Genomic DNA, 21887 nt, shown 5'->3' on the forward strand with positions numbered 1-21887 from the left:
CCTAATCACATCAGCCACACTATCAGAGGCTCATTCACCTGCACATGTACCAATGTGATAGATTCCATCATGTCCCAATAATGCCCCTCTGCCATGTACATTGGCCAAACTGGACTGTCTCTACGTAAAAGAATAAATGGACACAAATCAGACGTCAGAATTATAACATTCAAAAACCAGTGGGAGAACACTTCAATCTCTCTGGTCACTCGATTACAGACCTAAAAGTGGCAATTCTTCAACAAAAAACCTTCAAAAACAGACTCCAACGAGAGACTGCTGAATTGGAATTAATTTGGAAACTGGATACAATTAACTTAGGCTTGAATAAAGACTGGGAGTGGATGGGTCATTACACAAAGTAAAACTATTTCCCCATGTTTATTCCCCCTGTCCCTGTTCCTCAGATGTTCTTGTCAACTGCTGGAAATGGCCCACCTTGATTATCACTACAAAAGGTTCCCCCTCTCCTCTGCTCTCCTACTGGTAATAGCTCACCTTAAGTGATCACTCTCATTACAGTGTGTATGGTAACACCCATTGTTTCATGTTCTCTGTGTATATAAATCTCCCCACTGTATTTTCCACTGCATGCATCCGATGAAGTGAGCTATAGCTCACAAAAGCTTATGCTCAAATAAATTTGTTAGTCTCTAATTTGCCACAAGTCCTCCTTTTCTTTTTGTGGATACAGACTAACACGGCTGCTACTCTGAAAGCTGTCTTTTGACTCAGTTTCAATTTGGGATCCACTATAACACCTAGAGCTTTTATTGTAGTAATGCTGCCTAGCCAGTTATTTTGATTTGTGCAGTTGATTTTTTCTTAACATAGTATTTTGCACATATCTTTATTGATTGTCATCTTACTGATTTCAGACCATTTGTCCAATTTATCAGGATCATTTTGAATTCTAATCTTGTCTTCCAAAGTGCTTGCAATCTTTCCCAGCTTGAAGTCATCTGCAAATTTTGCAAGCACACACTACTCCCTTTTCTAAGTCATTAATAAAAATATTGACTAGTATTGGACAAAGAAAAAAACCCTTTGGGACACCACTTGATACGTCCTTCCCAGTTTGGCAGCAAACTGTTGATAACTACTTTTGGAGTACTTTTTTCAACCAGTTGTGCACTCATTTTATAGTAATTTCATCTAGACCATATTTTTCTAGTTTGTTTATAAAAATATCATGTAGGACTGTATCAAGAGCCATACTAAAGTTAAGATCAATGAAGTCTATTGCTTCCCCTCACCCACTAAGCCAGTTACCCTATCAATGAAGGAAATTAGATGTTTCACAATCGCATGGCTAGCAAAAAGCAAAAAACAAAAAAAAACAGTGTGCACATGTCTAGAAGTAATGTGCTCCACCTCTATGGACAGTATGTTTTTCAGCACCATAACCATGGGATCTGCCCCAGTAAGTGCACAGATATTACCATATGCTAGGTAATAAAAGTCAGGCTGAAAAAGTGATTTGTGAGTCCCCCCACATGTAAGTACTTACATGCCCCTGCACCATCATCACAATATCTGTTCTCCATATATCACCACATGGCCAGCAAATCAAATAATTGGGACACCCCCCAACACACACACTTCATTTACCTATCCCTAAACATCTTATTTACAATCCCCATCTCCTTAAAAATATATAGTTGAACTTCCAAGGCTATGTCTTCACTATAGGAGTAGACTCTACGACTGCACTGGTGTAAGATGTCTCGTATAGCCACTCTATAACAATGGGAGAGTGCTCTCCTGTCAACATAATTAATCTACCCTCAATGATCTGCAGTTGCAGCTCTCTCACCAACATAGCACTGTGCACACTAGCGCTTATGATGGGTGTAACCTATGTCACTTAGAGGGGTGGAATATTCACATGAGGCTATGTCTACACTGGCACTTTTGTTGGTCGGGGTGTGGGGAAAAACAAAAACAAAAAAACCACACATCCCTGGCCGACAAAAGTACCAGTGTGGATAGCGCTATGTCAGAGGGAGACACTCTCCCATCAAAAGCTACCACCGCTTGTTGGGGGTGGTTTAATTATGCCGGCAGGAGAGCTCTCCCATCAGCATAGAGTGGCTACACAGGAGACCTTACCGCGACACAGCTGCAGTAGTACAGTTTACTGCTGTAAGGTCCATAGTGTAGACTTAGCCTACAACTAAGAGTGATTGTTTAATTAAAAAGAAACAAAAGCTGGGAAATTGGTTTAAGGACCATTAATGTAGTCACACTCTTCAAAAACAGTAATTTTACCCAGTTTAGCTCTAAAGATCCCTCCTTTACGCTGCAAATTGCCAAATCAAGCCTGAATTTTCCCCAAAACTGGAAATCCTTTGGCCTGTCAATGCTTGAGAACTCATTCCAGAGATAGCAGCTCTTAACTTGTCAAATGAATCATTAGCCTGACTGAAATATGCCTCAATGACATCTACAACAGCACAGACTCAGACACATAACCAGAAGGCATTCATCTCAAGAATGCAGTCTTTTCAGGGCTCTCCTTTAAGAATCGCCTAATACCTGTGGATCAAAATGTCAAAGTGGTATCTGCTATGAATTAACCTGAACTTTAAGCTTACTGCAAACTACTAGAGCCTTAGAGAAATCAGTCCATCTTGTGAATGAATAAGTGTTGTATACTTTCAACAAACAGTAGCCTTGAACAGCTGGGTACTAAACATAAATTGAAGCTTGTAAATCACACGGATTAATTTTCTAAACTACAATGAAACATACAAGGAAAAATTAAATGAAGTGTAAAAACCGTGGTCATACACACGGGACAAATTTCTACATTTGCTGACGACAAAGGAGTGACTATTTTATCATTTTAAGATATTCATGGAACCCCCAACTTTTCAGTGGTATTTCTTGGCTGGGGGGCGCGAGGTGCAGGGGTCACAAAAAGATGAGACAAGCAGGAGCAGAGTTCTACACTCCCATCCATGTTTGACAGGTTTTTTGTTTTTTAATCCATGCCCTGCCTTGTAGTCTCTTCCCACCAGAAGGAAGGTTTCAATATTTAAATTCCAAATATGGTCACAAAGAGATATCCTAATGCCAAACCAAAGCAATAGCCAAATATAGCACTCAAAGGAGCAGTGACAAGAAAAGCCTACTGAACCCTGACTTTTGTAATCTCCATAGGAAAAATAATCAGAGAAAACTGCTAGATCATTTTAGCTACTTGGATATCCAATTCCCCAAAATCATAACTGTGAGCACAGACTATTCTCAAGCTGGCTTTCCTGTCAGTGACATACTGCCATTAGTTTGTCACATGTTTGCTGTAGATGCTTGTGGCTGTGCAACCAAGCAGAGAATGCAATGCAGGCAATATGAAAGTATTGCCAAATCTTTCTGAAATTAAAACCTGACTGCACTGTATTGGGAAATTATCATTTTTCTAAAATCAAAACACTGCCCTAGGTTTAAACATTGTTTTAAACTCAGAGGTTTAGAGTTCCTCAAAAGACAGTTATGCATTGTTTTGCCAACTTACTGTGAAGCAAAAGTCAGGCACACACCCACACACACCCCTCACAAATTTGATATCACAGTCTTTCCTGTTGAAGCTTAAAAATTATTTTGCATTTCACAGGTTTCAGTCTGTGATTACACTGAAAATGCCCCATTTCCACAGGGTTCAAAATTTTCTGGATTTAAGTAGGAAGGCTCTTTGGAAGGGAATCCAACCTGCACTCACCCACATGTTTGGGTTTAAAAGGTTCCATTCCAAAATGTAGATTTTAAAACAACTATTCACCAATTGGTATTCTACAAAGTACAGGAATTCTCCCCCCATCCCCACCTCCCACCCAGTTAAACAAGTTCACTTTTTGAGATGAATATTCAACACACAAAATATAACTAAAGTTAAGAGACATTCTTTGTCTGTTCACCAAAGCAGCAGCACTATGGAAAGGAATGATAAACATTGTAGTCTAGAAAACATCTGAGACTATACCATGTCTGTTTTTCAGGAAGTGCAGGCTGTGCCTCACCCATATCCGAGGGCTTGAAAAAAGCTCTACTCATTCATGGCAAATAGGTGGCATTTGTGTGAGGCTCATCAACTTCTGCAGAATACAACCTGTCTTTACTAAGTAGGCTTATTCATTATAGTTCTAAGCCACCTTCCAAATGTGAACCAAGAGCTACAAAAGGAAAGGAAAGTTACTTAACTGTACAGTAACTGGATTTCTTGAAGATGTATTGTCTATATGCTTGTTTAATGTATGGGGTGCATGCACCCCAGATGAGTCTTTTGGACACCAGTGTCCCCTTTGGCTGCTCATGCACCATAAATGTCCTCACCCTACGATAAGGGCATAAAAGGGAAGAGAGCGCCAATCACCACTTAGTTTCGTCTCCACCACAAAGTTCTGGTAGGACGCCAAGGTAGAGGGGGATGGAAGGCAGGTTGTGGAATGTGCATCTGGACAACACATCTCAGGCTATGTCTACACTAGAGAGTTTACAGCAGCACAGCTGTACTGATGCCACTCTATGCCGACAGGAGAGAGCTCTCCCGTTGACACAATTAATCCACCCGCAATGAGCAGTAGCTATGTCAGTGGGACGTAGCGCTGTGCAATTACCACTTATAACAGCGTAACTTATGTCGCTCAGGGGAGTGGTAGCGTAGACATGGCCTCAGAGAGCCCAGTTACTGTACAGTTAAGTAAATTTCCTCCCTCATTTGAGAGTCTGTCCACCTGCATATTCCATGTATGGTGACTTCGAAGAAGTGGACCAATATAATGGAGGTGGGAGCTTGGAGTCATTTTCAGCATATCCTTCCCTGAATGTAGAATCTGATCTGGAAGCTTCCTGGACACCAAAATACTTTGTATATGTGTGAATAGGTCTCCAGGGGGCTACTTTACATGTGCCTACTATGGAAACATTTCTTGTGGAATGAGCTCTGAGAGAAACTAGAGGTCCACTTCCGCCACTTCATAACAGGCTCTCACACAATTCGATGTCCATCTAGACACACTCTGAACTTCAACTTGCATATGAACGTGTTGTGCCTTCTTATGCACAAGGAGGTCTGCCATCCTTTAATCTTCCCCCCCTTCAACCAAGTAGTATTTTCTGTAGAACCTTTTCCATTGGTATTGAGGAACTATCCTTTCCATCTCTTCAAGTGAATGAAATGACAGGACTTCTTGGTGTAATAGATTACTGTGAGACGGGTCCCTGAAAAGGAATAGGGAAGTAGGGTGGAGAGTATGGAACTGGACAGAATATTCCATCATAATAGGGTCCAAAACTGAGGACCAAGCGTAGCTCCACAATCCTTCAATGTAAAAAGAGCATAATTTATCTTAGAGCTAAATAACACTGACCTTTTAAATGGCAAGTCCTTTACCATGGATTGAGCCTCTTGAGGAAGTCAGAGCCCTGAAGTTATGAGAGCTTCTCATCACCCCACTGTAACCACTGATCTTGAACCTGATCTAAACTCCAAAACTAGCTAATGAATACGATTTACAGCCAAATATATCCAATCATTTAGGCTCATGTTCCTTTTGTGTGGTCTTATTTTGCTGACAACTTCTCATTAGCTGCTGTCACTACTAACAAATGTGGTACAGGATGCATATAAAAGAATTAAGCCTCCCTTGACGGAGCCTGGTATTTCTTGTCTGCCTTCTGGGGGATAGAGGCTGCTGGACCTGTGGTCTGCCAAATAACAAGGCTATTACAGATCCAAGCAAAAGTTAACAAAACACTATTCTGCCAGAAGTGAGAGATTGTAAGATGTCAACCAGCCTGTGGGTAGGTTCCTGGATCTCTTCCAAGGGGATCTGTTAAGAGTCCAAGATTCTTAAAGCAGGTCCTGATACTCCTTAAAGTTATGTAGTTGTAACAGGCACAACAATAGCCTCAAAGGAGGACAAGGAAATAAATCCAGTGAGGTGGCATTTTCTTGGGTAAGTCACCAGGTGCAGACTGGGTAATTGATGTTGTAGAGTGAGAGTCCTTATGGGTCCAAGGTCTGTCAGGAGCACTTCCATCCAAAAGAGGCTTCTGAACCCCAATAAAGCCATGTGGGCATAGTTAGGTAAGAGCCTAGGAGCCCTGGAGTAAGGAACCATGGTCTGTGCCCAAAGCAATGGTCTCCATAAAATCCGCCCCTGGAAGAGTCTCTGGATTCTTTGTCTAAGGCAGAAGATACCAGAGGAAACATCCTTAAGGAATAAATGCACAAGTGCCCCACACCATAGAATCATAGAATATCAGGGTTGGAAGGGACCCCAGAAGGTCATCTAGTCCAACCCCCTGCTCAAAGCAGGACCAATTCCCAGTTAAATCATCCCAGCCAGGGCTTTGTCAAGCCTGACCTTAAAAACCTCTAAGGAAGGAGATTCTACCACCTCCCTAGGTAACGCATTCCAGTGTTTCACCACCCTCTTAGTGAAAAAGTTTTTCCTAATATCCAATCGAAACCTCCCCCACTGCAACTTGATTCATAGAATCAAGAATCATAGAATCAAGATTCATAGAATCAATTGGTGGGGCAGTGAATTGCTGAAGGAAGGGGGCGGGGGAAGAGGGAGAAGAGGTACTCAGTAGCAGGTGAGAGATAGGCCCAGTACTACTTGAGTCAGTGGTAGAAAGTGATTCTGGCTCCTGTGAGACTCTCAGATCTGCTAATACCATATATGCTATTATGCTGTTATGCTAATATGCATATATGCTATATGGTACTGCAACAGCAGAGTGAGGATCGAGACAGCTAGAGTCAACAGTGCTGATATAACTAACCAGTGCCACAGTACTCCAAGTCAGAGGCTTGACAACACTTCAGTTATTCTAAATTTTCTTTTTAAAATTTGATCTTGTTCACAGAGTATCACATACTGATCACTACTATTATTGAATCATTTTTCTATGTTTAAAGGTAGGGTTTTTTGAACTACTGCCCTACAGGAGAAATGGTTTGTTCATCAATACAGTATACTGTATGTTTGAAAGCTACTGAAGTTCAAAAGTTTATGCATCCGATGAAGTGAGCTGTAGCTCAAGAAAGCTTATGCTCAAATAAATTGGTTAGTCTCTAAGGTGCCACAAGTACTCCTTTTCTTTTTGTTCAAAATAATGGAACTATTTGAGAGGCAAGGAAAGTTAGGGGGCAACATGTCAAATGTATATGACAGTGTCACTCTCATAAATTACTATTAACAAGCTTCCTTCAATTTTTCTTTTAAATCCAGTATGGAACGTGCGTTTACATGGTTCTGTCATCTTCCATGCACTACCCCCTAACAATTGCTGAAAATAACAGAAATAGTACCTCAAACAGGAAAAAAACAACTTATCTCGATGCAAAATAAAGACTCACTAGGTATTGTCCTGTTATTCCTTTTACACCCATAGGTTATATGAATGGTTAACACCATAGCTGCTGGAATCTGACAATTCAAATAAAAGTGGAACTGGAAGAGAAAGGCCAATTCCTAGGAGAGCAAAATTGGCTAATTAGGCATCTCCTTTTTTTGGACTCTTGTCTATACTAGAGCATTCTGGCCACGCCAATACCTCTTAAACCCTCAGTCACATCTGGTATGCAACACATGTTCACACACAAGTGATTACATTAGTGCAGCCTTGTTCAAAGCAAGTCCAACTATTGTGGTTGTGTCTACATTAGCCTTTCTCGGTGCCAAATTTCCCACCAAATTTCACTGGTGCAGCTCTATCAGTGGTAACGACAGCAGGAGCAATATTGTAGACAGACCTTTTGGCGCTGCCAGTGTTTTTACTACTGTTGTCTAACCTGGCTCAGATAAGGTCTAAATGACATGGTAACAAGTGTTGGTGGCCACTGGCAACTTATCTGAACTAGAATTCAAACCAATACTACCACCAAAGCTGTACCAGCAATTGCAACAGTGAGAAATTTTAGAAAAAATACTAACATGGACAAGTGTCCAGTCATTCCTCAGCTTACAGGACCAGTGGCAACAGCAAACTATAGCCTAGCAGCTGCAATGGTGGGCAGCAGGTAGGGAAAGGGTGCCTACCATTTGTTAACAGGGTTCACAATCTGTTGCTATTACTGATTCCCGATCTTGTTAAACAACCATACAGCAACAATGAACATGAAGCTTTCCCCCCACTCCCTCCCCATCGGACTAGGAGGAGGAGGAGGAGTTTCCTTCAAAGGTCGCCTTTGCTATCATTATCAGTGTCAAACATCTCAGGATTAGACTAGTGCAGTGAAGCTTCCCATGGGGCTATATCTTAGCCTGACATTGATCCCAGGCAAAATGGTATAACAGCCAACATGAAATTCAATAAATATACTGCAGGATGGGAATGTAATGCTGATCAACAAGTTTTATGAGAAACAGGTCCTGTCAATTGAACTGGATATCATTTTTTGATATTACAAATGTGGTTATTAAAAGTCTACATTATGTTAATACAGTTACATCTACAAGGCATTTGACTTAGTACTGCACGAAATTCTAATTAGAGTTAACATCAATCAATATAGCACATACTACATAGATAAGATGGCTAAAATCTCAAAGGGAAATCATCAAACGGGGATGTTACTAGCAGACTCCCACAGGGATTCATTCTCAATCAAAAGCTATAAAACTTTTATCAGTGACTGGCAGAAAAGATCATTGTGGACAAAGACTGGTGGAATGGCTAATAATGATATGGGAAGGTCACTTATATAGAGCAATCTGGATTGGTTGGTAAACTGGGTGCAAATACATGGTTTAATATGGCCAAAAGTAAAGTCCTATATCTATGAACAAAGAATGTATGTCACATTACAAAACATGTAGGGAATGTATCCTGCAAAGCCATGCCTCTGAAAAGAATTTAGGGGTCATGGTGGAAACATGGCTGACTAAGTGAATTAGTGAGATCTCTGGATGTATGATCAGAGGATCATCAGGTAGGAGTAGGCAAGTTTATTGCCACTGTATATAGCACTGTGGACATCACTCCTGGAATACTGGCCCTGACTGCTAAAAGGAGGTAAACTACAGAAGGTTTAGAGCAAAACCACAAGACAGACATCAGAACTGGAAAACGTGTCTTACAACAAGGCTTGAGATCAATCTATTGAACTTATCAAATAGAAGGTTATAAATCATAACCTATGTACCTTTACAAGAATATATTTGATAGTACAGGGCTCTAATATAACAAAGGTACTACAGGATTATGCTTTAGTTAAACCACAAATCACTGTGCTTACACGATTTACAGATGAAATTTTATTGCCTGTGTTATGCAGGTCAGAATGAAAAATGATTTGTCCTTTCTGGCTATAGAATATATGAATTTGTTAAATGAACCCAGAAACTGAAGCTGTATAGAACATGGCAGCTCGTTTACCAAGCGGTGTGGCTCACTTGGAGCCCAGAACATCAGTGCTTTGGCATCTGCATTGGCTGCCTTTTCATTTCCAGGTGGAGTTTAAGATACTGTTTTGGACCTATTCAATCCTAAACATTTTGGGATTTGCCTACTTGAGACTGCTCTTCTCCCTCTGCCATGTTTCCACCACAACATCAGCACACGTATTTGAGCTGAAGTCCTGTCAATACAAAAAAGAGAAGCTGCTGGTAGATCTTTCCCCACAAGGTGTACTCAAACTTTGGAGCTTTTCTCCTCTTCTTTGTCCAATCTGTTGACTGTCAGGGCACAATGTAAGGCCCCATCTATTTATCCATGCACTTGGGAAGGGAAAGGTCTGATAAGGATACCATTTCAGGATGAGGAGGGGTATTTGTTTTTGTTGATTAGTTATTTTCTGGTTTGGGGTGAAAAGCGATCTGTTTTTTATTATGCAACTGAGTTTAATGCATGATAAAGGCATTTAGAGTGAGCTAAAATATACCAAAATAATCCTATACTGGAAAAAAAAAAACAAAAAAAACCCATGCAGTCCCTTCCAGTACAATCCCACAATTCTCCTGAATGCTATTTCAGTGGCAGCTGTGACAGATCAGATCATTGGTTCTGTCATGTGTTAAGACACTAACCTACCACATTATAGGTCTAGCAATAGCTAAAGTAATATTCAACAGAAATCAAATGCTCCAAAGCCCCCAAACTCCTAGTGAGGGTAGGCCTGAGAGGTACTTTTGCTGTTCTCCGTTCTATCTGGTCACTTCCATCCCCCACACTCTAATCCCTACACCCAATGGATGCAAATGAAGTGGAAAAAAAAAAACTTTATCATCATTATTTATAAGTGAAACATTCTAACTTTTTCATCCCACAGGTATTCACTTGCAAAATACAAAAGGTGAAAGATCTAAGGTTACAGACAAACAGAGACAACTCCTTCCCAAAGCACATGGACTTCACTGGGAGTTGCCACAAAAATCCAAAAGCTTCCTCAGAATCATCTTCTACACTACTTATATCTGAAAGAGAACACAGAAAGGGATCAATTAATAGAGGCACAGCAAGGCTACCATCTTGGTCCCCATTACCACAAGGCAAATGCACATACCTCCCCAAGGCGATTCAATACCTCCCCATCACCACACCCTGCGCTGTGGAGCAATACAGCTATTGGGGACCTCAATATGTTCCAGAAGAAGAAAGGACTTGTTAAGCCATTCACCAGGGCTCAAGACGGATGTCCTCCCCATGTATATGGGCCCAGACCAAACCCATCTAACACTTACAGGGAAAATTCAAGAAAAGGAAACTTACTTTAAATACAAAGCAGAAAAAAACTTATGGCAATAGTAACTAAAAATAACTAAATCAAGCCATGCTCCTTACTTCTTGGAGCAGAGCCACTCAGTGGTGGTGGTGCTTATCAGTCCAGGCATCCAGGTCCAGAGCCTGACAGCGATTGGCTGGGACACTGGTGACTCCCATGACAAACTCTGCTAGTGCAGATGCCATCACTGCAGAATTAACTCTGGCTCAGCTGTGGGTTTTCCCCTTCACACATTCCATGTTCACACATCCACATGACTATCAGTGCCACGTGGTGAGACAGGCAGCACACCATGAGCTATAAGGCAAATCCTGTGGTAGCTATTAACATGTACGGTTATCCTGAGGTAACAGCAGTGAAAACATGCAGCCATGAACAATCAGAACAGTTGAGATGCAATGGTCCTCCAATCCTTTCCCATAAGCCCCCTTGGCACCAATTCCTGTGTACTATCTCACCATCTACCTAGCCTTTGACCTGAGCAGAAGTGAACTATAAATCTGTCTCTGTTCAGCATCCTGCTTGCAGTTTTTCCTGCTTCAAGCATCTTCAGTGTTTGCTATAGCAGAATAATGCCCACTAACCCCCTGATATAGTGAAACTCTTACATGGATTTAAAATCCTCCATGTCAAAACTTCCCTTTCTCCTACAACCACTCACCCCTTTTATTGTCCAACTTGCAAAAGTTGAGGTTTTGGTAAGAACCTTTATCACCTTACTAGCCTAATCTCAAAGCCTTGACTCATTCAAGCTTTTAAAGCTAGGTAAAGACAGAAGTGCAATGCTGTAAAAGAACTTTCTTCTCTCCACTTTTTCTTACCATACAGATCATTAAGAGAATAGTTATTTTATAACTGTTTTCTTTTGGCTCATTTTATTCTGTATTTCAGAGCATTTCAGTTCCTTTTTATGGGTATATAGTTATTGCCAAACAAAGCAATTTACTAAGTGTTCTCTCCATTAAACTTTCCACAGTCCCCATAGCGGGCAGACAAGTTGTCCCACAAGATGCTGCAAATATGAGCTAAGAATGATGCAGTGAGTTGTGGTACTATTAATCTTAGGATATGCTCCCAGACAGCTGTACTGCTTGTCATAGCCAGATAAAGCACCAGTGAGGATGCAGGGACTGACAGCACAGTACAGCATGTGTGGTCATTTTCTTACAGGTTAGACTACCATGGTTTGCATAATCCTGTGATTATTTACCCCTCAGTTAGCATGCTGTGGAGACGTAAGCGTAATGTGAGGTGAAGCAAGAGGAATCCTATGTTTTGCATCAGGATCCAAGCACATGCTCAAAGGAGCAAAACTAGCCTAAGCATCCGCTGGAACAAACTAAGATTGTGAACAAATACAAATGAACACCACAGAGCACAGAGCCCTGCCAGGCCTTGTAGGATGGGGCAACAACTAACAGTCCTGCAACACTGAACATATGTAGCCACAATGCACCATACACACCTAAACAGGATGGCTAGGGTGATTTGGTCCTCGGCAAAATCTTTCATGGCTTACACAGTTTAGTTTACTAACAATATTTTAAACCTGTCCACTAAACACAAACACCCTTTAGTGCTCAAAGAACTAGGAAATTTAATAGTTGGGTGGCATTTTACAGAACAGCTAATCAAAAAGAATAAAGGTGAATTTATTATTATACTACAAGTTCATTAAGCATTAACTTGAGCAGTCCAGATCTTGGAAACCCATCCTTTAGAAGAGGGTTAAGATTTTTAAGGGACACTCTACAGCATAATCAATGCAGTTGAGCCAGGTGAAAGCAAGGGAGTGACTTCCCCATTTAAACAAAATAGGACTATAGTAAGTCAATAGAGGAGTTTCTAATCCAATAGTAATAGTAGAAAAAGATTGCCACTTCACATTCTCTCTACAAAAAGCATTGTTTCACAGATTATTAAGGCCAGAAGGGGACCATTACAATCATCTAGTCTGAGTTCCTGCACAATACAAGCTACAGAACCTCACCCAGTGGTTCTTGCATCAAGAGACCATGATTTCTGTTTGAGCTATAGCATCTCTTTTATAAAGAATCCTAGTCTTTATGTACAGACAGCAAGTGATGGAGAATCCATCCCTAAATAAGTTGTTCCAGTGAATAGTTACGCTGACTTTTTCTAGTTTGAATTTGTGAAGCTTCAGCTTCTGACTCTCTTTGTGGCTTTTTCTCAGAGAGCTGTCTATCAGATCTCTCTTCTCCATGCAAGTACTTGTGGACCATGATTAAAGCAACATTTTAGTCACGGGTATTTTTAGTAAAAGTCATGGACAGGTCACAGGCAGAAAACAAAAATTCATGGCCTAAGACCTATCCATGACTTTTACTATAACTTGGGCCGGGGGTGCTCCTGGGAGGGGGGTGATCCAGTGGCGCCAGAAGTGCTGCAAGGGGTGGCCCAGGACCCCTACTGGTGTGAGGGGAGGCGGCAGCATGCAGCCTGGGACTCCCGCTAGTGCTGCTGGTGGGGGCATGCAGCCGTGCTGGGGGTGTGGGTGATGGCACACAGCCAGGACCCCTGCTGGTGGTGGGGGAGGAGAGGGTTGGCGGGGCTGGCAGGCTCCCTACCCATCTCCAACCGGCATGTCCGCACAGGTCCTAGGGGGAAGGGCAGCCAGGGGGGCTCTGCACACTGCTCCTGCCACAAGCGCCAGCTCCGCAGCTCCCATTGCCCAGGAACCACAGAATGGAAGCTGCAGGGGCAGCGCCTGCAGGTGCGGGCAGCGTGCAGAGCCCCATGTCCCTTCCGCTTAGGAACTGCAGGGATATGCCCATGGGAGCTGGAGAAGGCCACCCCCGAGGTGGGCGCTGCCCCACACTCCAACCCCCCTGCCCCAGCCCTGAGTCCCCTCCTACACCCAAACTGCTGCTACTGGCCCACCCTGAGCCAGAAGACAGACACAGAATCTGACCTCTATGACGGACACGCAGCCTTAACCATGATCAAAGCACCTCTTACCCTTCTCCAATAAGAAGGTATATCTACTTAAGTTTAAATGTCTCATTCTAAGGCTTGTTTTCCAGATCCTGAATCATTCTTGTAGCTCTTTTCTGAACCCTTTTCAATTTATCAACATTCTTAGAATCATAGAATATCAGGGTTGGAAGGGACCTCAGGAGGTCATCTAGTCCAACCCCCTGCTCAAAGCAGGACTGACCACCAATTAAATCATCCCAGCCAGGGCTTTGTCAAGCCTGACTTTAAAAACTTCTAAGGAAGGAGATTCTACCACCTCCCTAGGTAACGCATTCCAGTGTTTCACCACCCTCCTAGTGAAAAAGCTTCTCCTAATATCCAACCTAAACCTCCCCCACTGCAACTTGAGATCATTACTCCTTGTCCTGTCCTCTTCTACCACTGAGAATAGTCTAGAACCATCCTCTCTGAAACCACCTCTCAGGTAGTTGAAATCAGCTATCAAATCCCCCCTCATTCTTCTCTTCCGCTGACTAAACAATCCCAGTTCCCTCAGCCTCTCCTCATATGTGTTCCAGACACCTAATCATTTTTGTTGCCCTTTGCTGGACTCTCTCCAATTTATCCACATCCTTCTTGTGGTGCGGGGCCCAAAACTGAACACAGTACTCCAGATGAGGCCTCACCAGTATCGAATAGAGGGGAACGATCACGTCCCTCGATTTGCTCGCTATGCCCCTACTTATACATCCCAAAATGCCATTGGCCTTCTTGGCAACAAGGGCACACTGTTGACTCATAGCCAGCTTCTCGTCCACTGTCACCCCTAGCTTCTTTTCCGCAGAACTGCTGCCTAGCCATTCAGTCCCTAGTCTGTAGCGATGCACTGGATTCTTCCGTCCTATGTGCAGGACTCTGCACTTATCCTTGTTAAACCTCAGATTTCTTTTGGCCCAATCCTCCAATTTGTCTAGGGCCCTCTGTATCCTATCCCTGCCCTCCAGGGTATCTACCACTCCTCCTAGTTTAGTATCATCCGCAAATTTGCTGAGAGTGCAATCCACACCATCCTCCAGATCATTTATGAAGACATTGAACAAAACCGGTCCCAGGACCAACCCTTGGGGCTCTCCATTTGATACCAGCTGCCAATTAGACATGGAGCCATTGATCACTACCTGTTGAGCCCGACAATCTAGCCAACTTTCTACCCACCTTATAGTGCATTCATCCAGCCCATACTTCTTTAACTTGCTGACGAGAATACTGTGGGAGACCGTGTCAAAAGCTTTGCTAAAGTCAAGAAACAGTACATCCACTGCTTTCCCTTCATCCACAGAACCAGTAATCTCATCATAGAAGGCGATTAGATTAGTCAGGCATGACCTTCCCTTGGTGAATCCATGCTGACTGTTCCTGATCACTTTCCTCTCGTGTAAGTGCTTCAGGATTGATTCCTTGAGGACATGCTCCATGATTTTTCCGGGGACTGAGGTGAGGGTGACTGGCCTGTAGTTCCCAGGATCATCCTCCTTCCCTTTTTTAAAAGATGGGCACTACATTAGCCTTTTTCCAGTCATCCAGGACTTCCCCCATTCGCCACGAGTTTTCAAAGATAATGGCCAATGGCTCTGCAATCACAGCTGCCAATTCCTTTAGCACTCTCGGATGCAGGCCTATTTCTCTATTATTATTCTTCTATTCCATTTGATGTCATTAACAACTGCAGACCTGGAATCTTGGGATTATGAGTAAACCTAAACATCTGAGAAATATCACAGAACCATGAGTGATAATGCTAAACTGCAGCAATGCTTTATTTAGGTTCGTACTGTTACCTAAAAAATCATCCGTTCCAGGCCCTGGGCACTCTTGACACTCAAAATATTCAATTATGCATTTGAATGGATACAAAACACACTGGTAGCTGCAAAATTTTAAAACATAATGTAAGCCTCTAAATTCCAGTCTCACAGACCCCTCACAATCTCCCCATCTCTAAAAGCAGGGTGGGTGGAAATGCCCTAAAGTTCAGCAAACTCTGGTTATTTCAGACAAATGGTGAAAAAATTCCAAAGGCAAAAGGCCCTAATGAAATACGCCTTGTCAGCATTTATAGCTTTAGGAGAGGAAATAATATCTGAACAACTGATATATTGAGTAGTGCATTTTGACAAACTAGGATTTTTCTTAAAAGGGAAGGTACATTTTTACAGTAGCCATCTGTCTGTATGTGTAGTAAAGAGCTCAAAAATTGATGGATCAAACATTTATCAGGGATCCAGGTAGAAGGAAACATGAAAAAAAGACTCCTTTGAAAGATGTGAATTTGATCTAATCGAGCAGTCAGTCCATCTTATTACAATGAGTCAAGTTTAGAAATGAAGGCACCTCTTAATTTCCTGAAGGCAGAAAATCCTGACAAATGATTAACATAGAAAGATGACAATATAAAATTGACAAGCATTTCACAGAACGAAGGAATCTGGCTTACCAAACTATTAGCCTACACAATTAACTATTTGCCCTTAACTTCATCATTCAATTTCATAAGCAACATAGAAGAAATGTTATTGAATTAAGTGACCCTAGTTTTCAGACATAAGTTTAATGAAGGTTCAAGTTCAGTTATTTAATAGAGTTCTTCAATCTGTAGTAAATATATTCAAAATCCATTCTGATATGTTTGAGATATGAACTCTGTATCAAGCATATAAAAACAGTATTTATGCAAGTGGCCTCTGGTTACAGAAAACGATATGAATGTTTGTATTTATGTAAGATAGAATTGTGTTTGAGTGGTCTTGTCAAGTCCCACATCAGCTGATGGTACATCAACAGTTTAATTCCATATGGCAGTCACTGAAGAACTTACTTCCCAACACAATGGAAGCTAACAGAAGTGTGAACAACAGAGCTGGTTATAACATTAATTTAGGTGAAACCAAAATGTTCTGCAGAAATATCTGTTTCAACAAATTTCAGAGTAGCAGCCGTATTAGTCTGTATTCGCAAAAAGAAAAAGGAGTGCTTGTGGCACCTTAGAGACTAACAAATTTATTTGAGCACAAGCTTTCGTGAGTTACAGCTCACTTCATCGGAGGCATTCAGTGGAAAATACAGGGGGGAGATTTATATACATAGAGAACATGAAACAATGGGTCTTATACACACTGTAAGGAGAGTGATCACTTAAGATGAGCTAATACCAGAATAAACATAGGGAAACAGTTTTACTTTGTGTAATGACTCATCCACTCCTAGTCTCTATTCAAGCCTAAAGTTAATTGTATCCAGTTTGCAAATTAATTCCAATTCAGCAGTCTCTCATTGGAGTCTGGTTTTGAAGTTTTTTTTGTTGTAATATTGTGACTTTTAGGTCTGTAATCGAGTGATCAGAGAGACTGAAGTGTTCTCTGACTGCTTTATGAATGTTATAATTCTTGACGTGATTTGTGTCCATTTATTCTTTTCCGTAGAGACTGTCCAGTTTGACCAATGTATATGGCAGAGGGGCATTGCTGGCACATGATGGCATCTATCACATTGGCAGATGTGCAGGTGAACGAGCCTCTGATAGTGTGGCTGATGTGATTAGGCCCTATGATGGTGTCCACATATCTATTCAGGGGACACAGCTGGCAACGGGCTTTGTTGCAAGGATAGGGTCCTGGGTTAGTGGTTTTGTTGTGTGGTTGCTGGTGAGTATTTGCTTCAGGTTAGGGGGCTGTCTGTAAGCAAGGACTGGCCTGTCTCCCAAGAGCTGTGAGAGTGATGGGTCGTCCTTCAGGGTAGGTTGTAGATCCTTGATGATGCGTTGGGAGAGGTTTTAGTTGGGTGCTGAAGGTGATGGCTAGTGGCATTTTGTTATTTTCTTTGTTGGGCCTGTCCTGTAGTAGGTGACTTCTGAGTACTCTTCTGGCTCTGTCACTTCACTTCAGCAGGTGGGTATTGTAGTTGTAAGAACGCTTGATAGAGATCTTGTAGGTGTTTGTCTCTGTCTGAAGGGTTGGAGCAAATGCGGTTGTATCTTAGAGCTTGGCTGAAGACAATGGATCGTGTGGTGTGGTCTGGATGAAAGCTGGAGGCATGTAGGTAGGCATAGCGGTCAGTAGGTTTCCGGTATAGGGTGGTGTTTGTGACCATCACTTATTAGCACCGTAGTGTCCAGGAAGTGGATCTCTTGTGTGAACTGGTCCAGACTGAGGTTGATGGTGGGATGGAAATTGTTGACATCATGGTGGAATTCCTCAAGGGCTTCTTTTCCATGGGTCCAGATGATGAAGATGTCATCAATATAGCGCAAGTAGAGTAAGGGCATTAGGGGACGAGAGCTGAGGAAGCGCTGTTCTAAGTCAGCCATAAAAATGTTGGCATACTGTGGGGTCATGCGGGTACCCATAGCAGTGCCACTGATTTGAAGGTATACATTGTCCTCACCCATAACTATTTCACATTTGGGGACAAAGTCACAAAGTTCAGCCACCAGGTTTGCCGTGACATTATCGGAGATACTGTTCCTGACGGCTTGTAGTCCATCTTTGTGTGGAATGTTGGTGTAGAGGGCTTCTACATCCACAGTGGCTAGGATGATGTTTTCAGGAAGATCACCGATGGATTGTAGTTTCCTCAGGAAGTCAGTGGTGTCTCGAAGATAGCTGGGAGTGCCGGCAGCATAGGGCCTGACGAGGGAGTCTACACAGCCAGACAATCCTGCTGTCTGGGTGCCAATGCCTGAGATGATGGGGCGTCCAGGATTTCCAGGTTTATGGATCTTGGGTAGCAGAGAATACCCCAGGTCGGGATTTCAGGGGTGTGTCTGTGCGGATTTGTTCTTGTGCTTTTTCAGGGAGTTTCTTGAGCAAATGGTGTAGTTTCTTTTGGTAACCCTCAGTGGGATCAGAGGGTAATGGCTTGTAGAAAGTGGTGTTGGAGAGCTGCCTAGCAGCCTCTTGTTCATATTCCGACCTATTCATGATGACGACAGCACCTCCTTTATCAGCCTTTTTGAATATGATGTCAGAGTTGTTTCTGAGGCTGTGGATTGCATTGTGTTCTGCACAGCTGAGGTTATGGGGCAAGTGATGCTGCTTTTCCACAATATCAGCCCGTGCACGTTGGCAGAAGCATTCTATGTAGAAGTCCTGTCTGTTGTTTTGACCTTCAGGAGGAGTCCACCTAGAATCCTTCTTTTTGTAGTGTTGGTACGAATGTCTCTGTGGATTAGTATGTTGTTCAGAGGTGTGTTGGAAATATTCCTTGAGTCGGAGACGTCGAAAATAGGATTCTAGGTCACCACAGAACGTTATCATGTTCGTGGGGGTGGAGGGGCAGAAGGAGAGGACCCGAGATAGGACAGATTCTTCTGCTGGGCTAAGAGTATAATTGAATAGATTAACAATATTGCTGGGTGGGTTAAGGGAACCATTGCTGTGGCCCTTGTGGCATGTAGTAGTTTAGATAGTTTAGTGTCCTTTTTCTTTTGTAGAGAAGTAAAGTGTGTGTTGTAAATGGCTTGTCTAGTTTGTTTTCATTGGGAAAGTTTTTGAAATCCAAGGCTCTGTGGTCACTTTTGATGGGAGAGAAAATAAAAACTTGAGCTTTTTGATCTAAAAAACTGCTGTTTCAACACAATTCCACTTCATAAACCTATCTATCTCAAAGATTTTGGTTTTGTTCCAATGCATTAGGAAAACAAAATTTTGAAACCTCGGAAGCGGTCACAAAATGGAATGGTCATCCTTCAGCCAATCTCTAAAACTAGAGATCCTCTGAGGACCTTAATTAAATAAAATTCAAAATTTTATTTGTACAGAATGCCACAATAGGCAACTGGTAAAAATGGATTCTCACAGGCACCAGCCCAGCAAAGCACTGCAGGTTATGCAGCCATGTGAACAGGCCCATCGATTTCACTGAAACGACACACATGCTCCAAAGTTAAGCACATACTGAAGCGTTTGTTGGGTTGGGGCCCTGTGATGTGTTAAAGAGCAGCTATGGATTCAGGCAGTCCCCACCCTGCTGCACCTGACACACCAATCTTGGAGAAGTAGCCTTCAAATGGGAGAAGCTCAGCTCAAAAGGCTCAGGCTAGGGAAGCAGACAGGCCTCTTATCTTTAGCGCCCAGAAAGGAACAAAACAGTCATCCAAGCCCCGTGAGGGGAAGGTGGGCCAACACAGGAAGGAACCCTGAAGCAGCAGCAGCAAGAGATCTGACGAGAGACACCTTATCAACTTCTTCCACGGGTCTCTGAGCTGGAACCGAGGGTAGATGGAAGGGCTGGGTTCCTCTATAACCTCACCAGGAAGACTAGTGTGAAGATCCAAGAGTCCACAAGGACTACTTTAGCCTTGGACCAGGGCTGTTTGCCTGTGTGATGTCCTGGGACTACTGGGTGAAAACCCTGATTCATTCCGAAAGGGGTGAGACCAAAGATGACCCAGCTGTAGGGCCAAGTCACAAAGCGACAGGGATCACCAGTGGACCTGGTCATAGGACTACAAAGAAAAAACCCTGCAATGCTGCACTTAGCTAAAAGGCAGCATACCAGGAGGTAAATCACTTTGCCACAAGCCCACACAATCCCTATCAAAAATATAGGGATAAAGTAAGCATCACTTAGAGTGATCAGAGCGTGTTCCACTAAGGCTATGGCTACACTACTACAGAGCTTAAAATGGCACAGTTGTATTGATGCAGCTGCATCTGCTGTAAGCTCTCTAGTGTAGCCGCTCTAAGATGACAGGAGAGAGTTCTCCTGTTAATTTAATTAATCCACCTCCAATGAGTGGCGATAGCACTGTCCAAACCAGCACTTAGCTCGGTATAACTTATGGCTTGTTCACACCCCCGAGTGACATAAGTTATATCAACGTAAGTGGCAGTGTACACATTGCCTTAGTAACTTCTTCTTAGGCTCTGATGCTATTGCACTTTAACCCTGAAGATTAGAAATATTAATGAAAATAGGAAATCTGAAGCAGACACTTCCAACAGATACTGCTATTATTAAATTAATTGGGAGCTTTGTAGGAAGATGGGGGAAAGCAACGGTATTAAAAAGCACTTAAATGAAATCCATTCACCATCACAGAAATGTGAACATCACTGCTTTACTTACAAGTCTGGATCTTCATTTTGTTTTAGTTTTTCTATCTCTAAATCTTTCTGCATCCAGATAGCTCATGGAATATGTTTTGTATGGTATGCCCAACACTAGATAAAAACCAGTATACATATCAGTAATATTGGATAACACACATTACAAAGTATAATAATTATTCCAAAAACAAGCATTAACAACAGGAAATTCAGAGTTAAAGTTAAGCTTTCCGTGATGTCATGTAATATCCATACAATTAGGATTACTGCATATTAGCACTTGTGGTGCCAGATTAGAAGAAACTGATTTTTAAAGACTGATGTTTTGTTCCTACCAAAATTAACTTAGTTCTTTATCAAGAGAGTACAACAACATTTAAGTCATGAAACCCAAACCATACAGTACAACTGCATATTTCTGAACTGAACCACATTACAGATAGCTATGCTGTTTTCTAAAAAAACCATCAAGGAGTCTGATGACATCTTAAAGACTAACAGATTTATTTGGGTATAAGCTTTCATGGGTAAAAAACCCACTTCTTCAGATGCATGGAGAAGTGGGTTTTTTACCCACAAAAGCTTATGTCCAAAAAAATCTGTTAGTCTTTAAGGCGCCACTAGACTCCTTGTTATTTTTGTGGATACAGACTAACAGGGCAACCTCTCTGATACTTGGTATGCTATTTTCTGTTAATTTCTAGGATTCCACATTCAAGTTCAGGTAAAGATTTTTGCTAATGAGGGAACTTGTAGGAACACATATACCAACTACTTATCCTCTAACCTCTTCCATTACTAAGCAAAGAACTTCAGTTTCTAGAACCTTCAGGGGCCAGAGCCAATGTTTAAAGGGCCTGTTTTATTATTTAATAACCGTCAAACTGATCTGAAGCAGGAAGCCACAGGAATCTCCAAGCACCTGTATTCAGCCTCTAACCCAATTATCTAGATACGTAAATAAGTCACTAACATTTCTTCCACTCTTGTTCATCTGGATCTTTTATAAACTGATCCAATCCAACGCAAACCAGAAAAGAACCAAAATAACTGTGACAGATCTAAACTATTGCTGTTACATTATATTCCTGTTTATAATCTTAGTA

General features: G+C 42.1%; 1 protein-coding gene across 2 annotated transcripts in view; it reads right to left on the bottom strand.

Annotated features, from left to right (window-relative positions):
* PDPK1 (3-phosphoinositide dependent protein kinase 1) overlaps positions 1-15074 on the bottom strand; it is an 84259-nt gene extending 69185 nt beyond the window's left edge. The window contains exon 1 of one of the 2 annotated variants that reach the window (XM_073361571.1): positions 14891-15074. In XM_073361571.1, the coding sequence (XP_073217672.1) occupies positions 14891-14902 (12 nt within the window). In that variant the 5' untranslated portion in view covers positions 14903-15074. Of the gene's footprint in view, positions 1-9527; positions 10669-14890 lie in introns of those variants that run through there. The other variant, XM_073361569.1, reaches the window with a different exon arrangement.
* Between the last annotated feature and the right edge of the window lie 6813 nt (positions 15075-21887).

Source organism: Lepidochelys kempii, chromosome 10, assembly GCF_965140265.1.
Source record: "Lepidochelys kempii isolate rLepKem1 chromosome 10, rLepKem1.hap2, whole genome shotgun sequence".
In the NCBI taxonomy this organism is placed as follows: Eukaryota; Metazoa; Chordata; order Testudines; family Cheloniidae; genus Lepidochelys; species Lepidochelys kempii.